The following is a 27,060-nucleotide window of genomic DNA, read 5'->3' as shown; positions in this document are numbered from 1 at the left end:
GGAGTGTCATGATGTGAGGAGTCATCTCATACACAGGCAGAAGTGAACTTGTGTTCGTACAAGGCAACCTGACAGCTGTACGCTACCGGGATGAAATTCTTCACTGTAACATGCTTCCCATTTTGGATCGACAGAGAGAACTCTTTCAGCAGGACAATGCTAGGCCGCATACGACACGTGTAACAATGGATTTCCTACAGAATGAGAACATTAATGTGCTGCCATGGCCATCAAGATCGCCAGATCTCAACCCAATTGATTATCATGGGACGAACTGGACAGACGTGTACGCCAGCGTGACCTGGAGCCTCAGATGCTTCCGCAACTGTCACATGCACTGCAGGAAGAATGGGCTAGGATTCCATGTGCCCGGATTCAGAGACTCATTCAGTCTATGCCAAGGAGATGTCGCGCAGCGATTGCTGCTGCTGGTGGCCACACAAGGTACTGATTTCAGCGCCCTCGTGCGACGCTGTTTGGTGACGAAAATTTTACTGTGATACGATCATAAATAACGAAAGTATGCCACTTTGTATTAAAGAGATAATTCCATGAATAGTTCGCCTATGCGGGGTATTTTTTCACAGAGTATATATTGAAGGTGAAATGTCAAAGACTAAACAAATTACAACAAAAAAAGCCCTGTGAAATTGGCCTTATTTCAACATTTACATAAATAAATACAAAAAATACATTGGCCTAATCTTCGTAAAAATAACTGAAATACCAAATATTGAAATAGTGAGCTTTCCTGTCTGTGGGAAAGTGCATATAAAAGATCCCTTTCTGCTAATGGAAAAATGAAGTCAGATGAGCAAATGTTTGACATCCAATAGCCAATGATTAATAAATCAAGTGGTTTCATTAAACAAAACAAACTTTTTTTTGTTTAGCTATTATAAGGTGAGCCATATATGGAATGCATTATTTGCAGTGTAAAAGAAATATATAATAGGATCTAGGGCTTTATTCAGCCATTTTGTGGGTCCGAAGATCGGCCCCTTTCCAAAATAATAGGACTGAAAATTCCCAATTTCTATGCTAAAAATTCCCAATATACATATTTATATGTCTGTTGCAAGAAATTAAAAGTGGAACCAACAACAACAAAAACCTGGATAAATTCCTGGACCAACACACTGTATTGGCACTTGATGATTTTGTTGTGGAGCACAGACTTATTGAAACAGGAACCAGCTGTCCACGGAGATTAATCTACCATGTAAGAATCCAATGCACTTTGGGTGTCATCTTTGCCATTAAGACATATTCTACTCCCAAGTCACTAACATGTACTTAGATTAATATAACAGCTGACAACAAACACAATTACTTCTTGATAATTTATTTGTCAAAGAATTTTAAGTATTCTGTAACAAAGATGCATGTACAGAAAAATAGTGTGGTTTATTTTTTACCAAGTATGTTTGATACAATGTTGAGTTTTCTTTGTTACCCAATATATGTTTGATACAATGTTGAGTTTTCTTTGTTACCCAATATATGTCTGATACAATGTTGAAAATAATAAAATAGAAGGGCAACAAGCAGGCTTCTGATAATTGAAAATTGACGTTTACAAACCATTTATGAATTATGTAAAAACAAATTCAGGCAACCTGTTTTATTTTTGCGTGAATTTGTCATGACCATATAAATTTTGTTATAAATTTTATGCTTGAATGAAATATAGGTTATGCAAAGCTACTTGTATGAGCGATGCAGGAACTAAATTATCATTCTTGAAATTTTCATAGGCCTGCAAGGTAAATGTGAACAACAAAAGACTGCAATAACAATTTAAATAACCAAATACAAGAATATACAACACAATACATTGTTTAATGATGTGATAGTTGTGTAAAAGCATTGTTTTTATGAATTTTGGGACGGGGGTATTTTCTCAAGTGAGTTCGAGGATGAAGTGTTATTGCCTATTTTGTCTAAATGTCCATATTATTCGTCTTTACCAGCTTATACACACATAATTTATTATTTTCTCTTAAAAAACAAAGTGAGAGAGTGTGATTGTGAGAAAGTAAAGATCTATGACTGATGGGCCAAGACAGCAGGGTGTTGGTGATGGGAGTGGGGAGGGGCTTTAGGAGAGAGGAACAAATTGAACGACAGAAGAGAGAATATTATAAAGTAAATCAGGAATCAACTTGGCAGTGATTAAATGCAAGAAAACTAGTTAAGCACCGAAAATTACATTACAAAATGAGATGCATTACATGAAAACACAAGAACGAATTCGTACCAACTATAACATACAACAGCATTTCTAACATATATCAATTAACAAGCAATATAGTATAACACTAATGATTTTTAACCCATGTATTATTATGACATACGAAAAACATTTGTTGGAAAATTCAATTTACAATAGGTTACTTTCTGATTTCAAGTTGAAACTATTTAGCAAATCAACACTATGCAAATGTATCTAACATACATATAATATAAATATAAGAAAAAGTTCAGTACTGTAAATCAAGAAATTAATGCCAGCAAAACATTAATACAACCAATTCATCAGTATAATTACTTGACACATTATATATATACATTTTTTTTAACCAACACCAAGAATTAGCACAAAAGACAAACCCCAAAATAATCTGTTAGAATGAAGCCCTATTTTTGGTACATATAAAGTATCTATTTTCAAAAAGTGAAATGAAGTCCATGTTATTGTGGTTAGATGTACAGTTAGCTCCATACCTTGTTATTCCCGTGGTGGAGATGATTACTACTACAAACAAAACTGGAGAGCTTAAGCTGGTTTGACCATCAAAATAAATGCCAAATTCTTTTGTCTAATCAAGTTTGAAAAAACCCAAACTGATTTAAATTTATTTTATGACCTTTTTAAGTGAATGATACTAGATGCCTTATTAAATGTACGTATTTTAGCATGTGCCGTCCAAATGCAATAACATCATGGCACATTATATTTTCTGATTTACACTATACAACTGTTGACAGTTTAAAAGTTGTCAAAAGTTTAATAATAAATATAACTGTGAAACATATTCAAGTTGGACAAACTAAGATATGATAGTTTGTGGGAGACCTGCGATAGCTGAAAATACAAAAACTAAAAAAACTAAACAAACTCAACTTAAGCAAACTACTGCCTACATTTACAAAAGTACATGTATTATAAATTAGTGTCCATGTATTACAAAGTTAGTACCTGCCATGTTTTAACATGGAATCCACAATTAGCAATTTTATAATTATTTAACCAATTCTTAGCACTAGAACTATAAAATATTCAATGATCTAGTAAACAAATGCACTACATAATCATAGCACTAATGAAAAGAAAATGGTGCTCTATGTGATAATTTCACTGCAAATATGACATATACCAATGCATACAATGTACATCTATTTATACATAATTACAAGCACCCTTTCAAAAAATTTCGTCATATTTACAATGCATTCAAATCAAGCAAAAACAAAAACAATTAAAAGTGAAAAAACCTTTTGTAGTCCTGTTTCAGCAGTTCATGAATATAATTTTTTAAATTCAATTATCAACTATACAATGGATAATGTAATGGTAGCCCTTAGTAACAAGAAAATCATATTAAATGTATCTTTAATAAAATAAAAACAGGCTCACTGGACAATAAGTACTGTTATTTACATATTGTTTTTATGAAGTAGTAAAGCTATGTTAAAGTTTGCAGTACTATGAAGACATGAAAATAACCCAACCCATCGATCCCCAATCAGGACTGAACCCCCAAAATAATAATCTTACTCTACTTGTCACTTGTTTCAATTATTGTTAAGCATAGCTTGACTAGTCAGTTGTCAAATAGGTTTCCTGATGTTGTAAGTCAAACAAATCAATGAGGTTTCAATAATTTTGTCATCTTTCATAATTCGTAGCATACAGATACCGTCATTTGTTATTAAAATGCAGTCAGTTAACCGCTCACCAGTAATAAACATATTTACAACTTACTTGGGACTAGTGATACAATTTGTAATGCCAAACCTGCAACTTCCACATCTCTTTTCATATTTAACTGTTTGTAACACTTCTTGATAACAAATGTATTTACAGTATTCATAAAACTGTTCATATTTAAACACTTCATCATGTTTCTTCGTTTCTTTTTCTTTTTTTTAAAAACATTTATTTCTGTATCATTATTTAAAGAATACAATGCCTTTGTTGAAGATTTTGTTTAACGAGGACATTACATGTATGTAACCATTTGCTACAGACGGCTAGTCCATATTTTCTCTTTCACTAAACAGTACAGAAGCAGGCCTCTGAGAATTGAAAGTTTGTGTAACCCGAATATGGGTCGTGCAATTATTTTTCAGGTAAACCACTTCATTTGGCGTAACCCGTTACAAATATATCGTTATGTGACCCGTGACAAATGATAGTGTAAAATATTTTTAATGTTTTTTATTTTTTTGTTGAGACAAAAAAATGGCCGACACATAACTAGGTTTGCGCAAACAACACGCGATCGAAGCAATCATTCGCACAATTTCCAGAGACCTGAGAAGGTAATACCCAGAATCAAAGAATCTGTAGAAAATGACATTCATTAAAAAGCAAATGATTAAAATTGGGACTAATAACAGTGTTTGTCCTCGGTGAATGTAGAACCTATTCTCAAGAAGAAATCTCTCAACTAGGTTTATTGTGTATGTAGACCAAGTTTAACTTGTAGACTGGCCTTCAACTCTGGCCATCAGCGTGTCACACAGTTCTATCAGTTCTTTGACATCTTTAGTCTACAACAAATACAAACAGAGAAAAGTTAGGATTAATTTTTTTAATTCTTTTGATTCATTAGAAAACAGCACACATACCAGGGCTCACACTGGAACAAATTGTGGTTTAGCCAATTTTCATAAATGTGGAGTATTTCTTTGAAAATCATTAAAATGTGGTTAATTTGAGGAATATTTTATTAGCCAAAGTCTAAATTTTGTAGCCATTTTGTATAAAAATTATCATTTGACTAATTTGGCAATGTACAGGATGAGCCCTGACACATACCTGAAAATGTTGATCTCCACAACATAGTGGAGAAATAATATAGACACAAAAAACTGGCACAAATTATATTTTCCCTCTATAAACTTCACTTGCCCCAGTAGACTCCCCTGCTAAAATCTTGAAATGTTTTAGGCAAAATACATTCCTGAAGAAATAAAGAAGTGTATAATAATCTGGTTTTATCATATATCTAGTATTTCCAGTGTAATCAAAGTATGTGATATTTTTCAGATCACATACTTTGAGAATTTGATAACTTCGCAAACTAGTAGTAATTAATCAAGGTCACGGCACTACGTTTTTTGACATTTAAGCAAACGTACTACGGTGACTCCATAATTGACGTATGCACTCATATTCATCGGACAAAAACGTTTCAATAGCAACTTTACACTGCAAGCTGTCCAGCGTTCAGAAAATAAAAAAAGTTAAGCTCTAGTTTATTACTATGCATCGACATCCAAAACGACGTCATTTCCATTAAAAAAGAAACCACACCACACAGTCTTATGTCATTTGAATATCGCATAATGGCTGACTGAAATTAAAGTTGCGTATACTGTTTATGATAATAGTTTGTATTAAACTTGAAATTATATGATAAAGAGATTATTACCATCATGTTGTACTGAACAAGTATCTAAATATTCTACCAAATATTTGTTCCATATTGTACCTTTTGTTCAAGCGCTGCATTTGTACTATCAAGTTCCAAGTCCTTCTTTTTCAGTGTTGTCTTCAGCTTAAAACTTTCAGCCTCACTTGATTTTTTCAGTGCATTAAAGTTCTTAGTTGCACTATTAAAATGAAAATAGATTACAAATAATTATATGAAATTATGAAAATGTTAATTTACCATCATATTGTGTTTGCCAATCGAATACATAACAAACCCTCCCATCCCGTTAATTCCCCCTATAAAATTTGATGATACAAAAATAATAATAGTCAGCCAGTCTTTATGTGATTTCTTACCATTTCAGTGCTTTTTGCTGATTAAACTGTTGGTAAATGGTACATTCATGAAAGGTACACACAGTAAATATAGTACTTATTTAGCTTTTGTGGGGTTTTTTTACTGATTTTATTTAATGCAAAGTATGGCCTAGAATATCCCATCTGACTGCTATAAACTGGTACACCAAGGTGAAAAGAAGACTTTACAGAAATTCCCTATTGTCAAACCGTTAACCATCACAAGTCATTCATGCAACATTATCACATGTTCAGTAGAGGTTTACAGAACAATGACAAAAAGCAGTCATTATTGTAATGAGAATGTAATCAGTATTACTAAACATTCTACTGTATACGGTAAACCAGATTAATACTACAACATGTGTTTTTCCCCAAATATACGCCATACACGTTTGGTACATGTAAATTCAGCAAACAGCTGTTGGTATTTGTAGCGTTTAGCTGCATTGACAATAATTAGTATATAAACTTCGCAGGTTGAGGTTGTGTGTAAATGATGCAAAATTTATATGCAACCATTCTTTTACTGATTTTATTACATACCTATTCAATCTTATTATAGTGATAAAGACATTTATTTTGAAACTTGTGTGATAAATTTATTTTGTAATGGAATGGAACTTTTAAATGGAGAATTTCCTTTTTTATTTTTACTGTAGTTGGCGCCTTTTATTTACTGACATATTACGTCACATCATATTTGAAACATTACACAAGGCTGCCGCAGAGTCATCTTCATAAATCAAGGCTAATATTCGTTCCTCGTATTCAGCCTTGATACATGTCGTCAAGAAATTGTGCCACAAAATGCTTAAATTTCATTGGATGCGATGAGATCTGATTGCAACGAATCGCAACGCTCCTTATAGATTCCCTTGTTATTGTAAACAAAGATGGCAGCGTCAGCGTCCGTGGAAACGTGTCGTGTTTGAACACAATATGTTAAAAAAAAGGTTTCGGCGGTTAATTTTTGATATTGCTTTCAAGATTGGCACATGTTACCGATGCTGTGATTGGTCAGCGATGTCATCGTGTAAGGGACATAATCGGTGTTACAAATTTTCTTCCAATAGAGGGCGCTAGTAGTGGATATCAGTACTCTTGACTACATGTATCAAGGCTGAATACGAGGAACGAATATTAGCCTTGATTTATGAAGATGCCGCAGAGTATGATTCTTAGCGTTAAGTAAATCCATGAAAGGCATTTTTGATCATAGATTTAACAAAATGTTGTTATGACGTTAAATTAAAAAACATTTTATCCAACAGTTAAAATTGAGCAAATGAATTTTTAGCCATGGCCAGTGAATTTTCAAAAATGCAGGCCCTATGGCAAGTGAATAAAAAAACGTTTTCTGAATTCAGGTAGCCAGTTAAAAACAAAAATAATGTGATCAATTAGTACACACGTTAGCAGTTTTTCTTCAGCTTCCTTTTTAAACTTCATAAAATCTTCATCTTTCTGTTTCCATTTCTCTAGATTTTTCTGCATAGAAGTCTTCAGGGTTTCTTCATTCTGAGGAATTGCAAAGTAAAAATCAAGAAAAGTGCTGTTGATAACTATCTTTATAAACTTACCCTTATAATGGCTTAAGAAAAGTCAAAACAGTCGAAGTGAAAAAGTCAAAACGGTCCTGAATATACAATAATTGAAATACATTTATTTCATCTTTTAGTCCAGTAGCTTAGCAACACATTTTGACAACAAGGAACAGACCAGATAAAACCGCCAATTTTTTTTATGCTTTCACTGGACTTGAGATTCGATTTTTTGCTATGAGCCAATTAATCAGAGTGTTAGTCCTAATTATATTTTATTTAATTGCATAGTACTTATTTTGCCATTAGAAAAATCATGCTTTTATACATAAAACACAATAATTCAAGCTGCGAAGAGTGCTAACATCTGCAAATTATTTGACTGGTTCCAAAAGTGGCCACAAATGTCTGGCTGAACTTGCCCCAGGTTTGAACAACACTGCAATAAAAAATAAATAAATAAATTTTCTTTGTCCGTTATTGACCATTTCCTTTGGCCGTTTTGACTTTTTTGTACATGTTCAGGGCTGTTTTGACTGCATACAATCTAGTCCAGCAAACATTAGCCACAAACGTCTGGCTGAACTTGCCCCAGGTTTGAACAACAACACTGCCATCTTTTCTTTTCTTTCATTTTTTCTTTAAAAATTTGAGTCAATGCCCTAGTCTAAAGTAATATTTCTTCATACTAGATTTGTCTATGTAATTAGCTGTGTACATTGTTATTACTATATATATACTAAGTATTGTAGTGAGTTAGGGCCCCAACCTTAACACTACGTGTTCTTCTGGGACAATAAAGATTATATATATATATATATATATATATATATATATATATATATATATATATATATATATATATATATATATAATATATATAATATATATATATATATATAAAAGAAACAACAAAAGAATAATAATAATAATAAAAAAAAAAAAAAAAAAAAAAAAACTTTGACCATTTTCACTATTTCCTATTCACAATTTTCACTATTTCTGTTTGCCATTTTTCTTTGGACATTTTGACTTACAAGTTCAAAGCTGTTTCACCCGTGAGCAGTTTTGACCGCATACTGTCCTAAAGTATGCTTTATTATTATCAAAACAAAATTATTCACATTTGAATAAAAACAAATTGTTCCATTTACACCCAAGTACAAACTGCCACTATTGAATGTATTTGGTTGTGAATGACACTCGAGTCATACTAGAATCCAGCAAGGATTCGTTCATTAGCACTGTTCAGCAATCACATTTGTGACACATTAGACCAGTGTAAATAAATTTGTGTCCCTTGATCTCACTTAACTGATGCACAGCCCTCTTTACCGATAACATGTTAACAGTTTTGTACTTTTTGTAAAAAGAAAGTCATATAACCAATACCTGTCTGAATCCAGTAAGGACCTCTTTCATTTTTTCATAACGACGATGCAGATCTGAAAAGGCTTTTTCTACAGAAGCAACATCTTCTCTACTCTAAAATATGAAAGACATTAGTTACACAACAGATCAACTTAAAGGTAGAGTAAACTCAAACAAGAGATTTATGTGTTCGTAATTGGTCAGTTTTGTGATTTTAGATGGGAAAGTCAAGGGTTTTACAGAATTACTTACAGTAATAATGCAGGGCGGCTGGTAATGTCCATTACGAATAGAGGGGTATCCGTGCGGTTATAACACAATACCCTGTGATCTTAATAAAAGAGGCACATCTTTTTAGTGTGTCTAGACACAGTGTCTGGGGACCGTCTAAATATACACCTGCCAATCAGGAACCACAGGTACAGGCCACGGAAAGAAAAGACCAATTAACCAAGAAAACACTTCGATTAATATTTCAGTACATGGGTTAATTTATGTACAAAACAACACGGTTATTTCAACACTTTGACAATGGTGGTTTATTTTGTATTGAAAAATAATATATAATTGTTACTGGCTTACTGGGACATCTATTATTACAGAACACTGCGATGCATCCGCAAAAATCAGGTATGTTTTGTTTCTTCAGTTCGAAGACTAATTCCTGATGTGACACGTTAGGTATTATGTAACCACCAGCCCGCCAGAGGGCGTATTCACTAGGATGGTACAAAATGGCTGCGCCTGTTATATATAATAGCCGTCACATTTAACCGTTTTATTAATTAACTATAAGATTATACTTGTTGATATTAAGCAATAATGTGCATTATATATTGTTGAATATGCATACCAGGTCAAATGCCTTGATTGTCCCTTCCTTTAATGTCACTTGGAATGAACTTTATTTGTTCAATCTAATTTTTTTATTTATTAATTGCTTAAGTTACTGGAAAACTAAAATATTTACCTGGTCTAACTGTTGTTGCGTGGATTTCTCTTTTTGCTTTAATTTTTCATTGCAAGCTAAAAATAAAAAGACACATTTAGGCTAAATAATGTACTGATATGTGGCCAAGCATGTAATACTCATTTAAAAAACCCAACAACAACAACAACAACAAACAAAAAACATGTTAGCACAGATTACACATGTTGATGCAGAAATAACACGGCAAGGCAAGAAAGGTCTGCAATTAATTTGAAATGTTCCAATAAAAAAAACAATGAATCCCATTAGGCTCTATGCAATATGAATAAATTAGAAAGCCGATAGGACATGCACTTACCAATGAGACTTTCAACTGTCTTTTCATATTCTCTTACAACAATGCTGAAAATAAAACAAAACAGATCAAACACTATATTACTCTGAAATGTCTGAAGGGGAAAAACAATCTACCACCAAATAGCAGCAAAACTGAATATATTTTCAGTTCTTCAGAAATGAAAATTTTAATCTTGGATGTCAGGTACTGGAAATGGCCATAAGGTTAGAGTAGCGCAATGGTCTAAAATGGCAGCCACCCATTCAGAATGTATGCAATGTATTAGCCAAAACCATAGAAGTTTTGTATGGAGAATGTGGAATGATTGTTTTACAAATCCAAAACAATTTACATCTCTGTGGTTCTTTAGTTTGTTCTTCAACAACTGGCAAATAAGATTTTTTCCCAATGAAACCTAATACTTTTTACATGGTACAACAATTTAGTATTGGACAATTAGTTTGTTTTTGTTTAACGACACCACTAGAGCACCTTTCTTCATTAATCATTGCTTATTGGATGTCAAACATATGGTAATTATACATATAGTTTTAGAGAGGAAACGCACTACATTTTTCATTAGTACCAATTTAATAGCACATACCAGGGCCTTTGACATACCAGTCGTGGTGTACTGGCTACTAGGCCACTTGAAAAATTTCAGATTAAGATATCCTTCATCTGACTGAGAAGACAGATGTCCACCGCACCATAACAATAACTCAAAGTCATACCACATTTCTCTTTCAGATTGCCTTGCTTTTTCTACACATTTCTTCTCTTCAGCTATTTCCATCTGAGCAGCCTTGTACTTCTTGCTCCATGCTTTTTCCTTGCTCAGCATTATTCCCTCGAAACCCAGCTTTAGCTCTCCTTGAAGTTTTCTCCAGTCGGCCTCAGTGTATTGCAACACCTTCAGTTACATACAAGTTATTTGTGAAATAAAACACCACATTATAACAAGGAAGAAATGTTTTAATTAAGGACATTCAACACACTTTAAATGCGGTTGTCATAGCATTGGGCATATGGTTAAGAACTACTCAGATAATAAGAGAGGACATCCGCTGCTACCACACTATGGGCTGTTCTTTTTTTTCTGATTAGCAGCAAAGGATCTTATATAAACACTATTCACAGACAGATAATATATACCATGACTTTTGCCATACCAGTTGGGAAGCACTGGCTGGAATGAGAAATAGCTGATTGGGCCCACCAACAGGGATAGATTCTAGACCGTCCACACATCTGCAATTACTTTATCACTGTGCTATGTTCTGCCCTCATGAACACATTTAATGCAGAGTCACAAGAGTGATACAATATATTACATTCCTACTGCAGGTAACATATTTTTAAAGTTTGTTAAGTGCAAGTATTTTTGGTTAACCACAGATCATTTTACTGCCACATGGCAGGGTCAGCTCTGGCATTTGCGACAATTGTAAAAAAAAATAAACCAATAGGTGAATTTTATTTTAATTTGGAGAAATAAATTCATGTAATTATTGATGTTTTGTTAGAAAATAACTGGGTTTCTATAACTTTTGAAGTTTAGTATATAATTTGTCAAAATGTTCTGCTCACCCAGAGCTAGCCCTGCATGGGTTCAAGCACAGCTAAATACGTCAGCTTTCCACTAGTCTGTTCCAGTTGACCAATTAACCATGGATAGTTATGCAAATATAACAAATACGTATCTTAAAAAAATCAAAGTGGTCACCAGGCCAGGGCTCTACACAGTGAGTAAAACACTCTCCTCTGTAAGTAACTTTTGTTCACAGGTGACTGTTTATTAAAAAGTAGTAGCCAACTGGCGAGTACAAAATAATGGACCTAGTAAACATGAACAAGTGGAAGCCTATGAAATTATCAGTTATTAATATCTTAGTAATTTGTATAACAGGATTTCGAAACAAATCATATTTACTTCCTATATTACTTCACAAAACTCCGGGTTAGATCATCAGAATTCTTTATAGATGCATTTATTTCAGCCCTTTTTTTCAACGGAGTATGTGCTTTATGATATTAAGTACAGGAAGTTTACTGGGGGCTTTGCCATACATTCATTTCATAAAATTATATATTAGGTAAAACTGTGGAGAGTGGATGAAGAGATCTGGCTAGTGAATATATGTCATTTACTAACCAGCAGCAAGTGAAATAAAACTTCTGCATGGAGCCCTGCAGGACAAGTTAACGTAAGGTTATTACATACCTATTCAATCTTACAATAGTGATAAAGACATTTTCAAACCGTGTGATAAATTCATCTTGTATCACACATATATGCAATCTGGACTGGAACTTGTAAATGGGGAATTCCCTTTTTAATTTGTACTCGAGTTAGCACCTTTTCATACTGACATCATGTCTGATTTACAAATTATGTCACATGATATTTGAAACATTACACAAAATTGCCGCAGAGTATGATTCTTAATGTTGAGTAAATCCACGAAAGGAGGATTGATTGATAGATTTAAGAAATGTAGTTATGACATTAAATTAAAAACTGTTTTTGTAAAAAATAAAAGAAGGTATACAATAAATATAGAACTTCAAATGTATATTGTTTTCACTTTCTATTTATTTAACTCTATTTTGCACAAGAACATACCACTCGACTGCTATGCGATCTCATGGTATATATTCTTGCGCAAAATAAACTTATGCAATAAATAGGAAACAAAAACAACATATGTGAAGTATATTTATTGCATGTTTATCTACACTCATTACTTAAGACTGATATTTTTAATGACATTTGTTGTTCAATAAACTTCAAATTCATTGCTGATTGAGTCGACTTTTCAAGTTTGTTCCAAAATTGATGGTTGCCTTATGAAATACTTTAAAAAAAATTGTAGGCACCCGTAGCTAATAAAAGTTTGTTGCCCTTAGCTAATAAAGCCTAAAAGGTCACCATGGGTTATTGGGCAACTGTTAATTTTCAACCCTGAATTTTATATGAATTTCTATGTTCTATCAAATCATTAATGAAGACCCAAGTGATGTAAGAATGATGTGAATTCTTCCACTTGTTCAATATACAAAACTGCAAGGTGCCAAATTCCAAATCCCACAAGGTAGAATTATCACACATGCAAAAATGGTCCACGTAACTAAATGTGTACATACTTCTATTATCTCATTTGGGTTTTCTGGGCACACTTCCTGAAAATACATAAGGACAGTTTATTAAAAGATGTACATCAAATGAAACAAAAGCATGTCACTGACTCACTGAATTTTACTCTTTAAAAACAAATCTACTAGGTTTAGTAGCTTCATGATTAACTTTCGCCAGTGATGCTAATCTATTTTAGGGATGCATGTTTTAAGCTAAATGACCATACCAAATAAACAAAATTCAGAAGAATATTTTTGACAACAAATACTCTAAACCAAAACACTGATGTCACTTTAATCTAAGTTTTCCATAAGCTCCCACCATTTAATAATTATACAAGCAAATAGCTATCTACCATATATAAATCTCTAAATACCATTCCATATGGTAATTTTGACATGTAGTCATCAGAGGAAACCTGCTACGTTTTTTCCATTAGCAGCAAGAGATCTTTTACATGCACTTTCCCACAGACAGGAAAGCACATACCACAGCCTTTGACCAGTTGTGGTGCACTGGTTGGAACGAGAGAAAAACCCAATGAATTGAATGGATCTACAGAGGTGGTTCGATCCTGCAACGCAAGCACCTCAGGTTAGCACTGAACTGATTGAGCTAAATCCCACCCCTGCCTACAAAAGAGTGAGCTAATACACAGCGATATACAGTACTCTAAACAGGCCTAAACGGCCAGCATGATTATGTATTTATTAATATGTATTGAAGGCATGCTCTCACAACAGCTGACCCACTAAAGGCAGAGCTGCAACATACACCATGGGAATGGTCATTTTCAGCTAACACTGGCTGACATTAATTGAAGTATTTTAAACAGCTACCATTAGCTAAGAATGAACAAAGATAAAAAAACTAAACTATTTATGATTCTGCAGCCATAAATCAATTATAAACCAAAATATCCATAAGTGGGATATGATTATGTAGCCGCCTGTACAGTGCTGTTTTTAAAACAATGTATATATGAAGAGTTTCATCGCAAAACGTGATAAACGCCACTATACACACCCAATCCTAAAAACGTTTTATTCCAAACCACCATAAACACTATGCCAGTTTTTCTGCAATCTGCGATATATCCTCAGACAATCGTATCGCGGTTTTTTTACTTTAAAAAATTCCAGGTAAACATCTTACAATCTATATTCAAAATATATATTTATTACTGAGAAAACCCACCTTGTCGGAATCCTCAGGATTCAAAGAGAAAATAATATCCACCATGGGCACTGTCGGTTCCTCGGTTATTGGCTGTGAGACTGAGGTTGGTGGTCTGCGATGGAGGATGGACCGACGGCGGGAAACTTTTGGAGGTGTACCCAATAAACACAGACTTTCATCAATACTATTAAAAAAACAAAATGCACACAGATACTATCATGGGAACCAACATATAAAACAATAATGGACATATCCATACTTACCTGTAACAGTATCTAATTTCAAATATGTTACAAAACAATACACATGCATAAATTGTAGCACACACCCATGTTCTCGCTGGGTGAAAATTAAAGTGCCTGTGTGATCTCCCCGTGTGTGTATAAGCCAACCTCTTGTCTCGCACCGTAGTATATGGTACAAAAAGTTGGATTGATGTATAACCGGACTCATCTTTTTATGTACCTAGTTTGACCAAAGATATTGTTGGATTATAATTATATTTGAATAAAGATTTTAAGTTGTATGAAAAAGAATAAAGATTTTTTAAAGTGACCCCCTAATGAAGGATCACATTAAAAAATTTTTTTTATCTTCTTCAAATGAATCAATTGCACTGGTATCGCTACTTGATAACAGTACTAGTATAGTTTCATTTTTTATAACGGTGGTGTAAATATTATTATTATCTACATGGTTCAAGATATTAATTTTGGGAAGTGACATCATAACATAATGCAGCATCTCCAGCATTAGCTGTGTAATTGCTTATCAAAATGACGTAATTTCGTTGTCTCCTAGTTACGTTTGAAATGTTTTGACATGGTCCTCGTTATTTGTAAAAGAAAGATAAAAGATAATGTGGATAATAAAGAAATTATTACATTCATGTGTGAATTATACCGATTTTACGAAACTCAGGATTCATGTATTACCCTTGCTCTCGCTCGGGCAATACAAGAATCAGTACGACACACAAGCTCATGTAATAATCTCTATTTTTGCTGCCCCCCCCCCCCCCCCCGATAAATACTTTTATTGATGAACATTCTGTTGTTTTTATAAGCGGTGATATCCCTAACAAAATAAAAAGTTTCTAATATTTTATTAGGAATTGCTGAATAAACAAAAAAGCTTGTTTTGTTTAACACCACCACTAGAACACATTGATTTGTTAATCATTGGCTATTGGAAGTCAAACATGGTAATTTAAACATATAATCTTAGGAGAATAAACCCGCTCATTTTTCCATTAGAAGCAAGGGATTTTTTATATGCACCATCCCACAGACAGGACAACACATACCACAGCCTTTAATATACCACAATTGGTGCACTGGCTGGTATGAGACCGACTGCATCAGACGAGCATTTACCACAGGGCTATGTCCTGCTCCTGCTGAATAAACAAATGACAGGAAGTTCTGGCCAAATAACTCAGCAATGCAGGACAAAATAACAGACAAAAGACGGAATGATCGTTCTCAGTAAGCTGGGTGAAGTAAAATATTGTGGGTTGGTGGAAAATAAAGATGGGCGCAGGAAAATAGAGGGTGTGTGGCAAAATTGGGGGTGGTGGGATGAGCAGCATACTCCAAAATTGAACCAGTGAGAACATTGCACCCACACGCCATTCAAAGTTGCACAAACAGCAACTTTTGCTGTTATGTATCATTTACTACAATGCACATATACTTCATGCAAATAAAAAAAAGGGTTTCTTACTTATCGAGACGAGTGTGCTCAAGAACCGATGTGTTTGATGTGTTTGGTTTAACGGCAACTGAAAACATAAAGTCTTTATTAAGGATTAAAATTTAGGTAACTATATTTATGAAATAATTATTACATAGCTGAACTATGTTATAAACAGCTATTCAATGAAAAAGCAGAGAACATCATTCCATTTAAAAAAAACAAAAAAACATCAAGTAAATAAATAAATTAACTGACACTTTGACTGTACTAGTAGAAGGGAACAGTTTGAAATAAATAAAAAAAGAGGGAAATAATATGGATGTGTTAAGTGATGTACTTCCATACATCCAAATCAATCTTATTGCTGAAATGAAATAATAAAAATAACAAACAATAAAGCATCTTTCCACAACAATAAAATGAAAATAATGTTTAGAAAATAAATGAATGAGAATGTGTTTGACAATCTTGAAGTTAATGGTGTTTTACATCTACCAGCAGTACAATGTGTTGGTATTCGTTACTCGTTACCTGGGCTCTGTGGCAGCTCAGGTCTGGAGGTCACCAGTGGGTCAAACTTGCGGTACAGAGAAATTCGAGACAGTTCAGAGGTGGAAGACTGCAATAAATGACAGGTTCTTAATAAATTAAGATTTACATTAACTATTTCTACAATGACAATTTCTCTTCTATTTAACATGATTTGCTTCAGCAGCGTGTACAATTTAAGAAACTGGAAAAAATCCCAGCTTTAATAGGTCCTTTTCAAACTGTTTCTACTAGAATTTCTTATACTAATAAATGAGACTGAATTATTAGTCATTAATTAAACAAAAATAAAATAAAATCAAAAGTATTGCATTATTCTAAAGTTAGAACCTTCATTTCTATTAAAACCTTAACCTGAAAATCATGTTCAAACAAATGGAATGGATGAAGCCAGGGTTTACTGAAATTAATTAGTTGGAATAAACAGCAAAATACTTACATTTGAATTGTTACCAAACTGTTCAAGCAAATCCCAAGCAGCTGGGTTACTGAAGACTGAAACAGTGAAAATAATGTCACATTCACTGTGATATCAAAATGTCATTAATTATTTATCAAGTAATAATAATGTATGGTAATTGAATTTAGATCAATCTTAAAATGATAGGCTACTCTGGAACCATTTTTGTTCTAGCTGACTAATTTTCATATAATTCGTGGACCAGTAGTCAACAAATTTAAGAACACAATGCAAATATAATAAATGTATACATATAATTTCAATTTAAGATACTATCTTTTCAATCCACAAATCCAACGAAATGTGCGTTTTAGTAAAACCATGAAAATTTAAGCCAATAAAAAAATAAAGGATTTCACAGTTATTAAGTCCAACAGATGAGGTTAAAATCTTTCGAAGAATAGTTAGAACTGATAAATATATTTTATTTATTCAGAAATTAAAATGTTATGGATGAAACTTGAAAAATGTAAAATTAAGTTTAACTATCCACATAAGGAAATAATTCCAAATTTTAATTCCCGAAATATATTTTAAAAATCACAATCTGCTAAAAAGATGTTAAAGAAAGTTCAGACATTATACATTAAAAATAAACACATACTTTGTTCACCAGGTATGAACTCATCATCCTTGATACCAATTGGATTTTCTAAATCCTCATCTAAGAAGTTATCTTTGGCAGAAGCTGCACATGTAGCCTGTTCTGGAACCGCAACATCTGAAACAAAGACTTCATCTTTGGATGTGACTGGTAACTCATTGTCCAGACCCTGGGTTTTGCTTGAACTGTTAATATCCAATTCCAAGGCAGGTGTTTCAGATGTAAGTGAAGGAAGCTCTGTTTGAGTATCTTGCTTCAAGAGGTCCAGGCCACCATGAGATGAAAGGTCTGTTGAATCAGACTTTTGATCTTGTGCGGGAGTGATTGTCTTGGGATTGTTAGTTTTTGGTGAAGCAATACCATTCTCCTCTAGTGCAGTGACATCAGATTGCACTGGTGAATTTGGTATCTTAGATTTTGCTTTAAATGGATCAATGTCTTCACAACACTCAAGCCCAGCATCACTCAAACTCGGTTTTACGTACTCTTGTTTGCCTGGATAATTCTTTAAACAAATGTTGGTTTTGAAAGGATCAATGTCATCAAATGGTGATTTTAAAGGAGAATTTTCTCTCACAATCTCAGATTTAACAAAAGAATTTGTTAGCTGAGTTTTACTTGTGAATGGATTGATGTCATCAAGAGTGCCGGCCGCAGCATCTAAGGATTCTTTTGTCATTTCTGATTTAACAGGAGAACTCTTCAGCTCAGTTTTGCTTTTGAATGGATCAATGTCATCAAAATCTGTAATCATTTCATCTGATTTTGCCAGCTGCGAACTTGAATTTAATGATACAGATTCCTTTAGACTTTCTGCTACCATCTCTGACTTCAGTGGTGAACTCTTTAACATGGATTTAGGCTTGAATGGATCAACGTCTTCAAAAGATGTAGTTATAATGTCAGACTTGGATGGAGAATTTTTAAGTTGTGCACCCTGATGAACTGGAGACGTCTTCAGTTTAGTGTTAGTTTTGAATGGATCAATGTCATCTAAACCTGAAGGGATATCATCTGATTTTGTAGGAGTATTTACCAGTTGCGAATTTAATGAAACAGATTCATTTTGACTTTCCATTACCACCTCCAATTTCACTGGTGAACTCTTTGGCTGAGAGTTGGTCTTGAATGGATCAATGTCACCTAAACATGTAGCCATAGCATCTGATGTCGTGGCAGCACTTGTAAGTTGTGCACTGGGATCATACGAATCAGTTTTGTCTAAAGCTTCTGTTGCTGTCATGGAGTTAACTGGTGAACTCTTTAACTGAGTTTTACTCTTCAAAGGATCCATGTCATCAAAACCTGAAGTCACAACATCCAATTTTGATGGAGTATGGACATCTAGAGTTTTCTCAACCTTGTTTGTATTGACTGGAGAACTCTGTAACATAGTTTTAGTTTTGAAGGGATCAATGTTGTCTGAACTAATAGCTGAATTCGCAAGTTGTCCATATGAATCAACTGAGGTCATTCCATCTTGGTCGTCTGGCACCATTTCTGAATTAACTGGTGAACATTTTAGCTGAGTTTTAGTTTTAAATGGATCAATGTCATCAAAAGCTGTGACCAATGTGTTGGATTTCATAGGTGAAAGCGTACACATTGTATTTTGATTCTGAGAATCTGTTGTAGTCTCCAACTCAACCAGAGAAGTCTTTAGTTGGGTAGTTTCATCTTCAGTTGTTGTCATCATCTCTGATTTTACTGGAGAACTCTTTAGCTGAGTTTTAGTTTTGAAGGGATCAATGTTGTCCAAAGCTGAAATCATAGGTAAATTTGCAAGTTGTTCACCTGAATCAACTGAGGATATATTATCTTGGTCGTCTGTCACCATTTCTGGTTTAACCGGAGAACATTTTAGTTGAGTTTTAGTTTTAAATGGATCAATGTCATCAAAACCTGTGACCAATGTGTTTGATTTCATAGGAGAAAGTGTACACGTTGTATTTTGATTCTGAGAATCTGTTGTAGTCTCCAACTCAACCAGAGAAGTCTTTAGTTGGGTAGTTTCATCTTCAGTTGTTGTCATCATCTCTGATTTTACTGGAGAACTCTTTAGCTGAGTTTTAGTTTTGAAGGGATCAATGTTGTCCATAGCTGAAATCATAGGTAAATTTGCAAGTTGTTCACCTGAATCAACTGAGGATATATTATCTTGGTCGTCTGTCACCATTTCTGGTTTAACCGGAGAACATTTTAGTTGAGTTTTAGTTTTAAATGGATCAATGTCATCAAAACCTGTGACCAATGTATTTGATTTCATAGGAGAAAGTGTACACGTTGTATTTTGATTCTGAGAATCTGTTGAAGCCTCGAACTTAACCAGAGAAGTCTTTAGTTGGGTAGTTTCATCTTTAGTTGTCACCATCTCTGATTTTACTGGAGAACTCTTTAGCTGGGTTTTAGTTTTGAATGGATCAATGTCATCCGAGGTTGCAGCCATAATGTCTAACTTTGATGCAGTGTTATCTTCAGTTGTTGTCATGGCCTCTGATGTAACTGGAGAATTATTTAGTTCAGGAGTAGCATCGAGTGTACTGATGTCATCCAACTTTGTGGACATGGAATTGCAAATCAGTCTGCCAGAATCAAACAAACAAGTTTCATCTTGAGGTTGTTCTGAATTCGTGTTTGTATTTTTAGTCTTGGAATGACCAATGTCATCACAATTCTGTACTGGCACCGGAGAATTTGCTAACTGTATTTTTGTTATAAAAGGATTAATTTCATCCATGGACTCCACAGCAACATGTGGTTCTATTTTGGCTGGAGAATTGTTCATGTTACAATCTGTCTGACATGGATCAGTGTTATCTGGACAAGGAGTTACATCTGACTTAGCAATAGGTTTTTCCGATTCAGTAGCCTCAGCTTTATCTAGTGCATTAATCTGCTTTATTTCAGTTTCCATTGTCAATGGCTCACCATTGTTTAAGCATGAAGCCATCGACTTCCCTGGTGATTCTGACATATACGTATCCTGGTTAACTGGAGTAATGTCCTCCAAAGTGACAGCAGCTCCATCAACTGAATTGGAATCTGTGGTGTTTAGTTTGAGTGGAGAATTCTTCACAGCAGATTTAGTTTGGAACGGATCAATATCATCCAAACTCGAGTCTGTAAAATTGCTCTTGCTTGGTTCACAGTTAGACGAAGAATCTGGATTGGCATCATCTAGAATTCGTTCAGCTTGCAAACCATCTAGAACATTTGTTTGTTGCGATTCAGGTTTGCATGGGTTGTGGAGATCAATATTTGACATTGCTTTTCCTGTGTCGACTTCTAGTGTAACATTACCAAATTCTGTTTCCTTGCTTAGGCTGATGTCGCAATTCTCTGTTTCAGGCTTAACAGATGTGTGGACTGAAACTGCTGATTTTCGGTCTTCACCGTTAACATCTTCACCGAGTACTTCCTTCTCACCTACTTCTTCAGACTGCCTTCCACTAGTAGAAGATTCAGTTTCAGTGGAGCTATGGTCTACATGAATACGGTTATCAGTTTCAGATGCAGATTCTGGCACAGAAATTTGATCCGTCTCAGGATCGGGTCCAACTGACTGCAGATGATCATCTTCGCAGTGTTCTACCAGTCCTGTGCTTTCGCATTTCTTAATCTCAGTTAAATTATTTTGGGCATCATTAGTCACTTCCCCAGTGTTGTGGACGTCATTCACTGTGCTTGCAAGCGAGTCGCAGATATTAGGGTTTGAGTTATGTGATTTTTCAGTGACTACATCAGCTAGATGAATGTGCTCAGTGCCACTGTTATCTTCCATCACAGGACAACATGGAAGAGAAGACTCAGTTACTTTCTCTGAGACTGCTTCAGGGCAGAGATCCACAGGAGCTATATTAACATCATTGTTATTATCATTTATTTCTGGTTGTGTGTTAACTTCTGGCAATTGATGTTCCACCCTGGGCTCCTCAATAACACCTTTAAAAGAAATGACATCATCATCATCACCATCATTATTATCTAAAGAGATTCCAGTTTTGGCTTCCAGACTCAAACGACCAAACTGCGACAAAAGACTTTCATCTGCAACACCTCCTGTCACGAAGGCTGAAGAAGTTGTTTCCAACATTGACTCTTCTGTCAAAATTCCTGATTCTTCCTGATCACTTGAGGAATGCCTTATGTTTTGGATTACTCTGGCTGGTCTTGGAGGAGAACTGGCAACTTTTGGTATATCTACTTCACTGGGTAGATTCACTGGACATGAAGTGTGGTTTACCACAATCTTCTTGCTGAAAATAAAATAAGAACAATTCAAAATAAGCATTAAGGAAAAATACAAGTTTTGATACCTTTTGTATTATAGTATGTATCACCAGTCATGCATGAGCATCACCATTTTTACAGCAAATGACTGTATTCAATGTATTTATTTAAAGCATGGGGGGGGGGGGGGGGGGGGGGGGGGGCATTTCAAAATCTTAGGCAACCAACTGCTCAGTTAAATGAATTTTCTAATAATGCATTACTGGTGATACTTGAATTACAGTTCTAGACACTTTTGCACACAATAATCACACAACCGTTCCACAAGCAACTGTACAGAAGTTTTAAGTGCTTTTCTAATAATTAAAATCTTCTGTGTGAAGAAGTTTAATATGTTGGTTATTGATTATTAGGATGTATTTGTTAGCACTGGACATCCACAAAGTAACTTTGTCAGTTTATCTGAGAAGTGATAATGGCTAAATGCACAAGACATGAAAGTCACCTATGTGTTTTCATCAAACATTGAGTTTCACAAAATGTATTATGTGTATATTAAAACCATTTTAACACAAATGAGTTTACAGCCTTCTCAGAAAATCATCAAATAATGATCTGCCATTAACATCTATGTAATTGGCTTACAACCGCCTCGTACCAATTGTACATTTTCACAGCAATTTACACCAGTGGCATTCAAAGGTATTTACAATGATAGTAGTGCTATAAAACACTAGCCATAGGTGTCTGGCTACTGTATTCTAGAAGACCTGTATTACATTATCGTAGTTATTTGGAGGCTATTTCAATTGAAGTACAGCATGCAATATATTTTAGTAACTAAGGTTACCCTGATATTAGCATTCATACAATTTTTTAATACAGATACCTTTGTTTCTTTTTAGAAGATGGTGATGTAAATTCAATTTCCTGAAATAAAAAAAAATATATAAAATTTGTACATAGTATCTTCATAGCGGACATTAGTTTTAGTAACAGCAGGCCATAGTTTACATCCTATTTTGAGGCCTGCATTTAAAGCACATATAGATAATACCGAGGTAACTTAACCGAAATGTTAATACCGCCCAGTTCTAATTACAAGTGTATAAATATAATAATACAGACATGGGGAAAACTTAACAATTTTCTTCATATATGGATATTTAATTAAACTTCACATACATGTACAGAGTAAAATTTTATGTGTGTTTTTTCTCTCCTTTCTTTATTGACAGGATATTTTAATGATAAGGTTGATTAGAATTTACATGGAGATCAAACTCATAAACGATTCACTTTTATATGTTATTCTGCACCAAAAATATGCATAGGTTTCACATGCAATTTTTTTTTACCTTCTTCATTATAGTATCTGGTGTATTCAACTTCAATAACTTAGTTTTGTTCATATTATTCAAGATGTTGGTAGGATTTGGACTCAGTGGTGTTCTCTTGATGTTCTGAACGGTGGCAGAACTTGCAATGGTTACATGCGAATTTTCATCACCCGTAAGTGCATCAAAAAAGGAATCTTCATCCATGTTGATTAATTAAATTTGTCTACCAATAGACAAATTCTGAAAAAAAGAAGAAGAATAAAATAGATAATGAAAAATAACAACCTTGTTTGGTGTAAGCCAAGTATACTAGTACTAATCTAACTAGCCATAGCATTTCAAATTTCAAAGGCATTTTCGGTTCCGTGCCTTGTGATCTTAGGAACCCATCGGAAACTGTTGAATAGTCGTACTCGGTACTTGGTTCCATTTTACCGACACAGTACAGACACGGTACCGGAAACGATTATTTCCGTAAAATCCAAAGGCCTATGAATGGCTTGGTAATAGTATATAGATATAAGAACTGTAAACAATTTTGGAAACTAGACATACAGTATAGCTTTCTGATCAAACCACACAAGTTACTGAATTCACAAATAATTTATTTTCTAAAATGCGGCATTTTGCTTGATCTTGCACTGTTCAATCAAAACAAGTTACAAGGGGGAGGAAAGGGGCTGTCGTTTGACCGTATAGTTGTAGTACTTCCTACACGGAAGGCTTTTTATCATATTATGAAATTTACTACAAGCTTTTTATTTCTGAACCGACTGTTTTCTAAATTGCACACAAAAATAGTTTTAGGTTTTTTTTGTTATTTCCAAAACATTTTACTTTTCTTCTTAAGTCAAACCAAACTGAAATTATTAAATTTATTTACCAAAAAACATTTATGCAGGATGACTAAGGTCAATGACAGTCACTCTTTGCACTATTGTTTTGGCTTCATACACAATAAATATAAAATATTTTGTAAAAGGTACAATTTTTTAATCACAAGATTTACTTCAAACACATTCAGGTGCATTAGTAATGTTCAATAAATAAATAAATACATAAGCAATTTTGCATTGGAATTTTCCAACATTCTTAAAAAGGAAATGTTATGTTATGTACCCAGTTTATGGTTATTGTAAGGAGATGCAGTGACATTATTGGAATAATGACATCATTCAAATTCAAAATTAGCATATTATTACAGTGCTTCACCACATTAAAATAAAAACTGTTCTATTAAAGCGACTAGTTCACCAACTAAAGTAACATAAGGATGGAATAAAGTTTATATATAACAATGGTACCCTAGTTGGCTCTTACAATGTATAACAATAAAAAGTTGTGGAACTTTTTGTACATTTTTGTAATACCTGGCTGAAGTGTCTGAAATGTACGTCTGAAACCACGGAATTACCCGTGTACGAAGCCAAAACAAGGGTCCAAAAAGTGACTTGTCGACCTTAGTAACAAGAACACTATTTGCTATTTTGTTTCACATAGAATAGTATTTCCGTAAATATCATATATGCATGTTTTTGTCGTTTGGTGAACGCAGTTTGGAACGTCGATAATATATGGCGTCAGACATAATCATAATACCATTATTATCTTACCATCATACAATTTCGATCGACATAAGTTTTTGATACTTTTTGTAACTGCATGTATCGCAAGATTATGCGAGATCAGCCAAAACAAACAACGAAGTATGTTTTTTCTCTCAATATTAAAAATGCTTCAAGTCAAGCTACCAACTTTATGTTTTAATTATAATACCATAAAAAGTTTGCATGTTATCAGTTTTTCATAATGTAAAATTTTGGTACTAATGAAATGCCTCACATAGCAACACCGACATCTGACCTGCCAAAGTTACACGATATACCACGTGATCATTACACTGAACAATAAAATTTAGGGAAGGCTGGTTCGGTTACCTCTTATGTCATTCACAGCAAAGTTCTTTTCGGTAATTCTGGTGGGGGGATGTTTACATGTGCATTTACATTTACTACAAATAAAGGTGGTTTGGTGGAATTAGATGTTTTGAAAATATATAGTTCTGTATTGCTGTCAGAGTACTTAAGGTGACAATCCGAATTTTGGTGCCATTGGTACATATAACAAGATGATTAGACCTTAACCTATGACGAAAACCTAATGTAAATATGTTTTCAGTGAACACTGTCTATTGGTCTGAAAATTATTCAATATTACAAACATTTTATGATTTTATTTTCAAAAGATTTTGATGTAAATTATTGCAGAGTATAGACCCTACACTACCATTATAACCATAACAAGGACAAAAATAGACAGCCAATGAACATATCGAAAACATATGACGTTTGTGAAAATATAGCGGAAACACCTGTACGACTTAGCAGCTAGTATTTTGGGATGAAAACTTGGCATTCATGGGAAATTATCACTGTTTTTTACAATAACTAATCAGTCTAATGTAACTTGTGAAAGGTAAAGTATTATTTTATGTAGGCAATATTGTTTTTATTATATTTAAATTTTTTGCTTATTGTATCGAAAACATATGACGCCAGGATAATGGTTAAGGACCACACAAATATTGAGAGAGAAAACCCGCTGTCACCACTTCATCATTCATGAGCTACTCTTTTCGATTTAAGATTAGCAGCAAGGGATCTTTTATATGCAACATCCCACAGACAGGGTTATGTGGCTGGAACGTATATGACGCCAGGATAATGGTTAAGGACCACACAGATATTGAGAGAGGAAACCCGCTGTCACCACTTCATCATTCATGAGCTACTCTTTTCGATTTAAGATCTTTTATATGCAACATCCCACAGACAGGGTCGTGTGGCTGGAACGAGAAATAGCCCAATGGGCCCAGCGATGGGGATCGATCCCACACCGACACACTACCGTGACACTGACTACGTCCCGCCCCAGATTCACAATGAATGCATCAACCTAGCCCGAGTACTCTGACTGTAAGAGAGCTAGACGGACATTTGGACATAAACACGCTCTCATTACAGTCAGAGACCAACCTATGTCTTTTTTTGGCAATTCCTGACTACCAAACGGTAGGCAACGAGTCCCGCTCTAATACCACAACAATCCTATGTTTGACGTCAAATATCTTTACATCAATCATTTTCGAGCTTTGTAATTGTTGCGACGGAGTGTCACGAAGCGTAGCTGAATGTGGGTGCTGTCGGGTTTCTTTCTGTAGTATGTGTATTAGTGATTAATATGTGGATTTTTTTGTATCACTTAACTCGAAAATGATTGATGTAAAGGTATTTGACGTCAAACATAGGATTGTTGTGGTATTAGAGCGGGACTCGTTGCCTACCGTTTGGTAGTCAGGAATTGCCAAAAAAAGACATAGGTTGGTCTCTGACTGTAATGAGAGCGTGTTTATGTCCAAATGTCCGTCTAGCTCTCTTACAGTCAGAGTACTCGGGCTAGCATCAACCCATCATCAGTATTCCAGCAATTTTGTAAAATGTTAGTCGTATGCTATAATGGCTTCGATAATTAGAAAATGTACTGCCCAGTCAATCATAGTTAGTTTTAAGATTAGTTCAAACTTACGTTCTTAAAACTTAACCAAGTTGTTCTGACAATCTTGTTTTGAATCCGAGGTAAAGTTTGAATTTTCCGCT

The 27,060-nt window shown here is 34.2% G+C and overlaps 1 protein-coding gene across 1 annotated transcript; it reads right to left on the bottom strand.

Annotated features, from left to right (window-relative positions):
- Window positions 1-1,329: 1,329 nt before the first annotated feature.
- On the bottom strand, window positions 1,330-27,060 carry LOC121382905 (mucin-17-like). The gene is made up of 16 exons (XM_041512587.1): window positions 26,990-27,060; window positions 23,423-23,644; window positions 22,954-22,994; window positions 17,835-22,090; window positions 17,210-17,265; window positions 16,753-16,840; window positions 16,249-16,306; window positions 14,542-14,707; window positions 13,353-13,388; window positions 10,940-11,118; window positions 10,227-10,270; window positions 9,908-9,963; window positions 8,959-9,051; window positions 7,437-7,543; window positions 5,724-5,844; window positions 1,330-4,779 (listed from the first exon to the last, which is right to left on the bottom strand). Exons 2-16 carry the CDS (start codon window positions 23,606-23,608, stop codon window positions 4,705-4,707), a joined length of 5,562 nt encoding a protein of 1,853 aa, XP_041368521.1. The 5' UTR covers window positions 23,609-23,644; window positions 26,990-27,060; the 3' UTR covers window positions 1,330-4,704.

Source organism: Gigantopelta aegis, chromosome 10 (genome assembly GCF_016097555.1).
Source record: "Gigantopelta aegis isolate Gae_Host chromosome 10, Gae_host_genome, whole genome shotgun sequence".
NCBI lineage: Eukaryota > Metazoa > Mollusca > Gastropoda > Neomphalida > Peltospiridae > Gigantopelta > Gigantopelta aegis.
This window is presented reverse-complemented; position numbering and strand designations above follow the sequence as displayed.

What these genes read in the sequence shown, in the direction of transcription:
- LOC121382905 (XM_041512587.1), bottom strand. Translation starts at nt 23,608, where the DNA reads ATGGATGAAGATTCCTTTTTTGATGCACTTACGGGTGATGAAAATTCG. An exon ending in GAGCACACTCGTCTCGATAA is followed by an intron (nt 14,708 to 16,248) that starts GTAAGAAACCCT and finishes TTTTTTTAATAG; the next exon opens with TATTGATGAAAGTCTGTGTT. An exon ending in GACAGTTGAAAGTCTCATTG is followed by an intron (nt 9,964 to 10,226) that starts GTAAGTGCATGT and finishes TTTTATTTTTAG; the next exon opens with CTTGCAATGAAAAATTAAAG.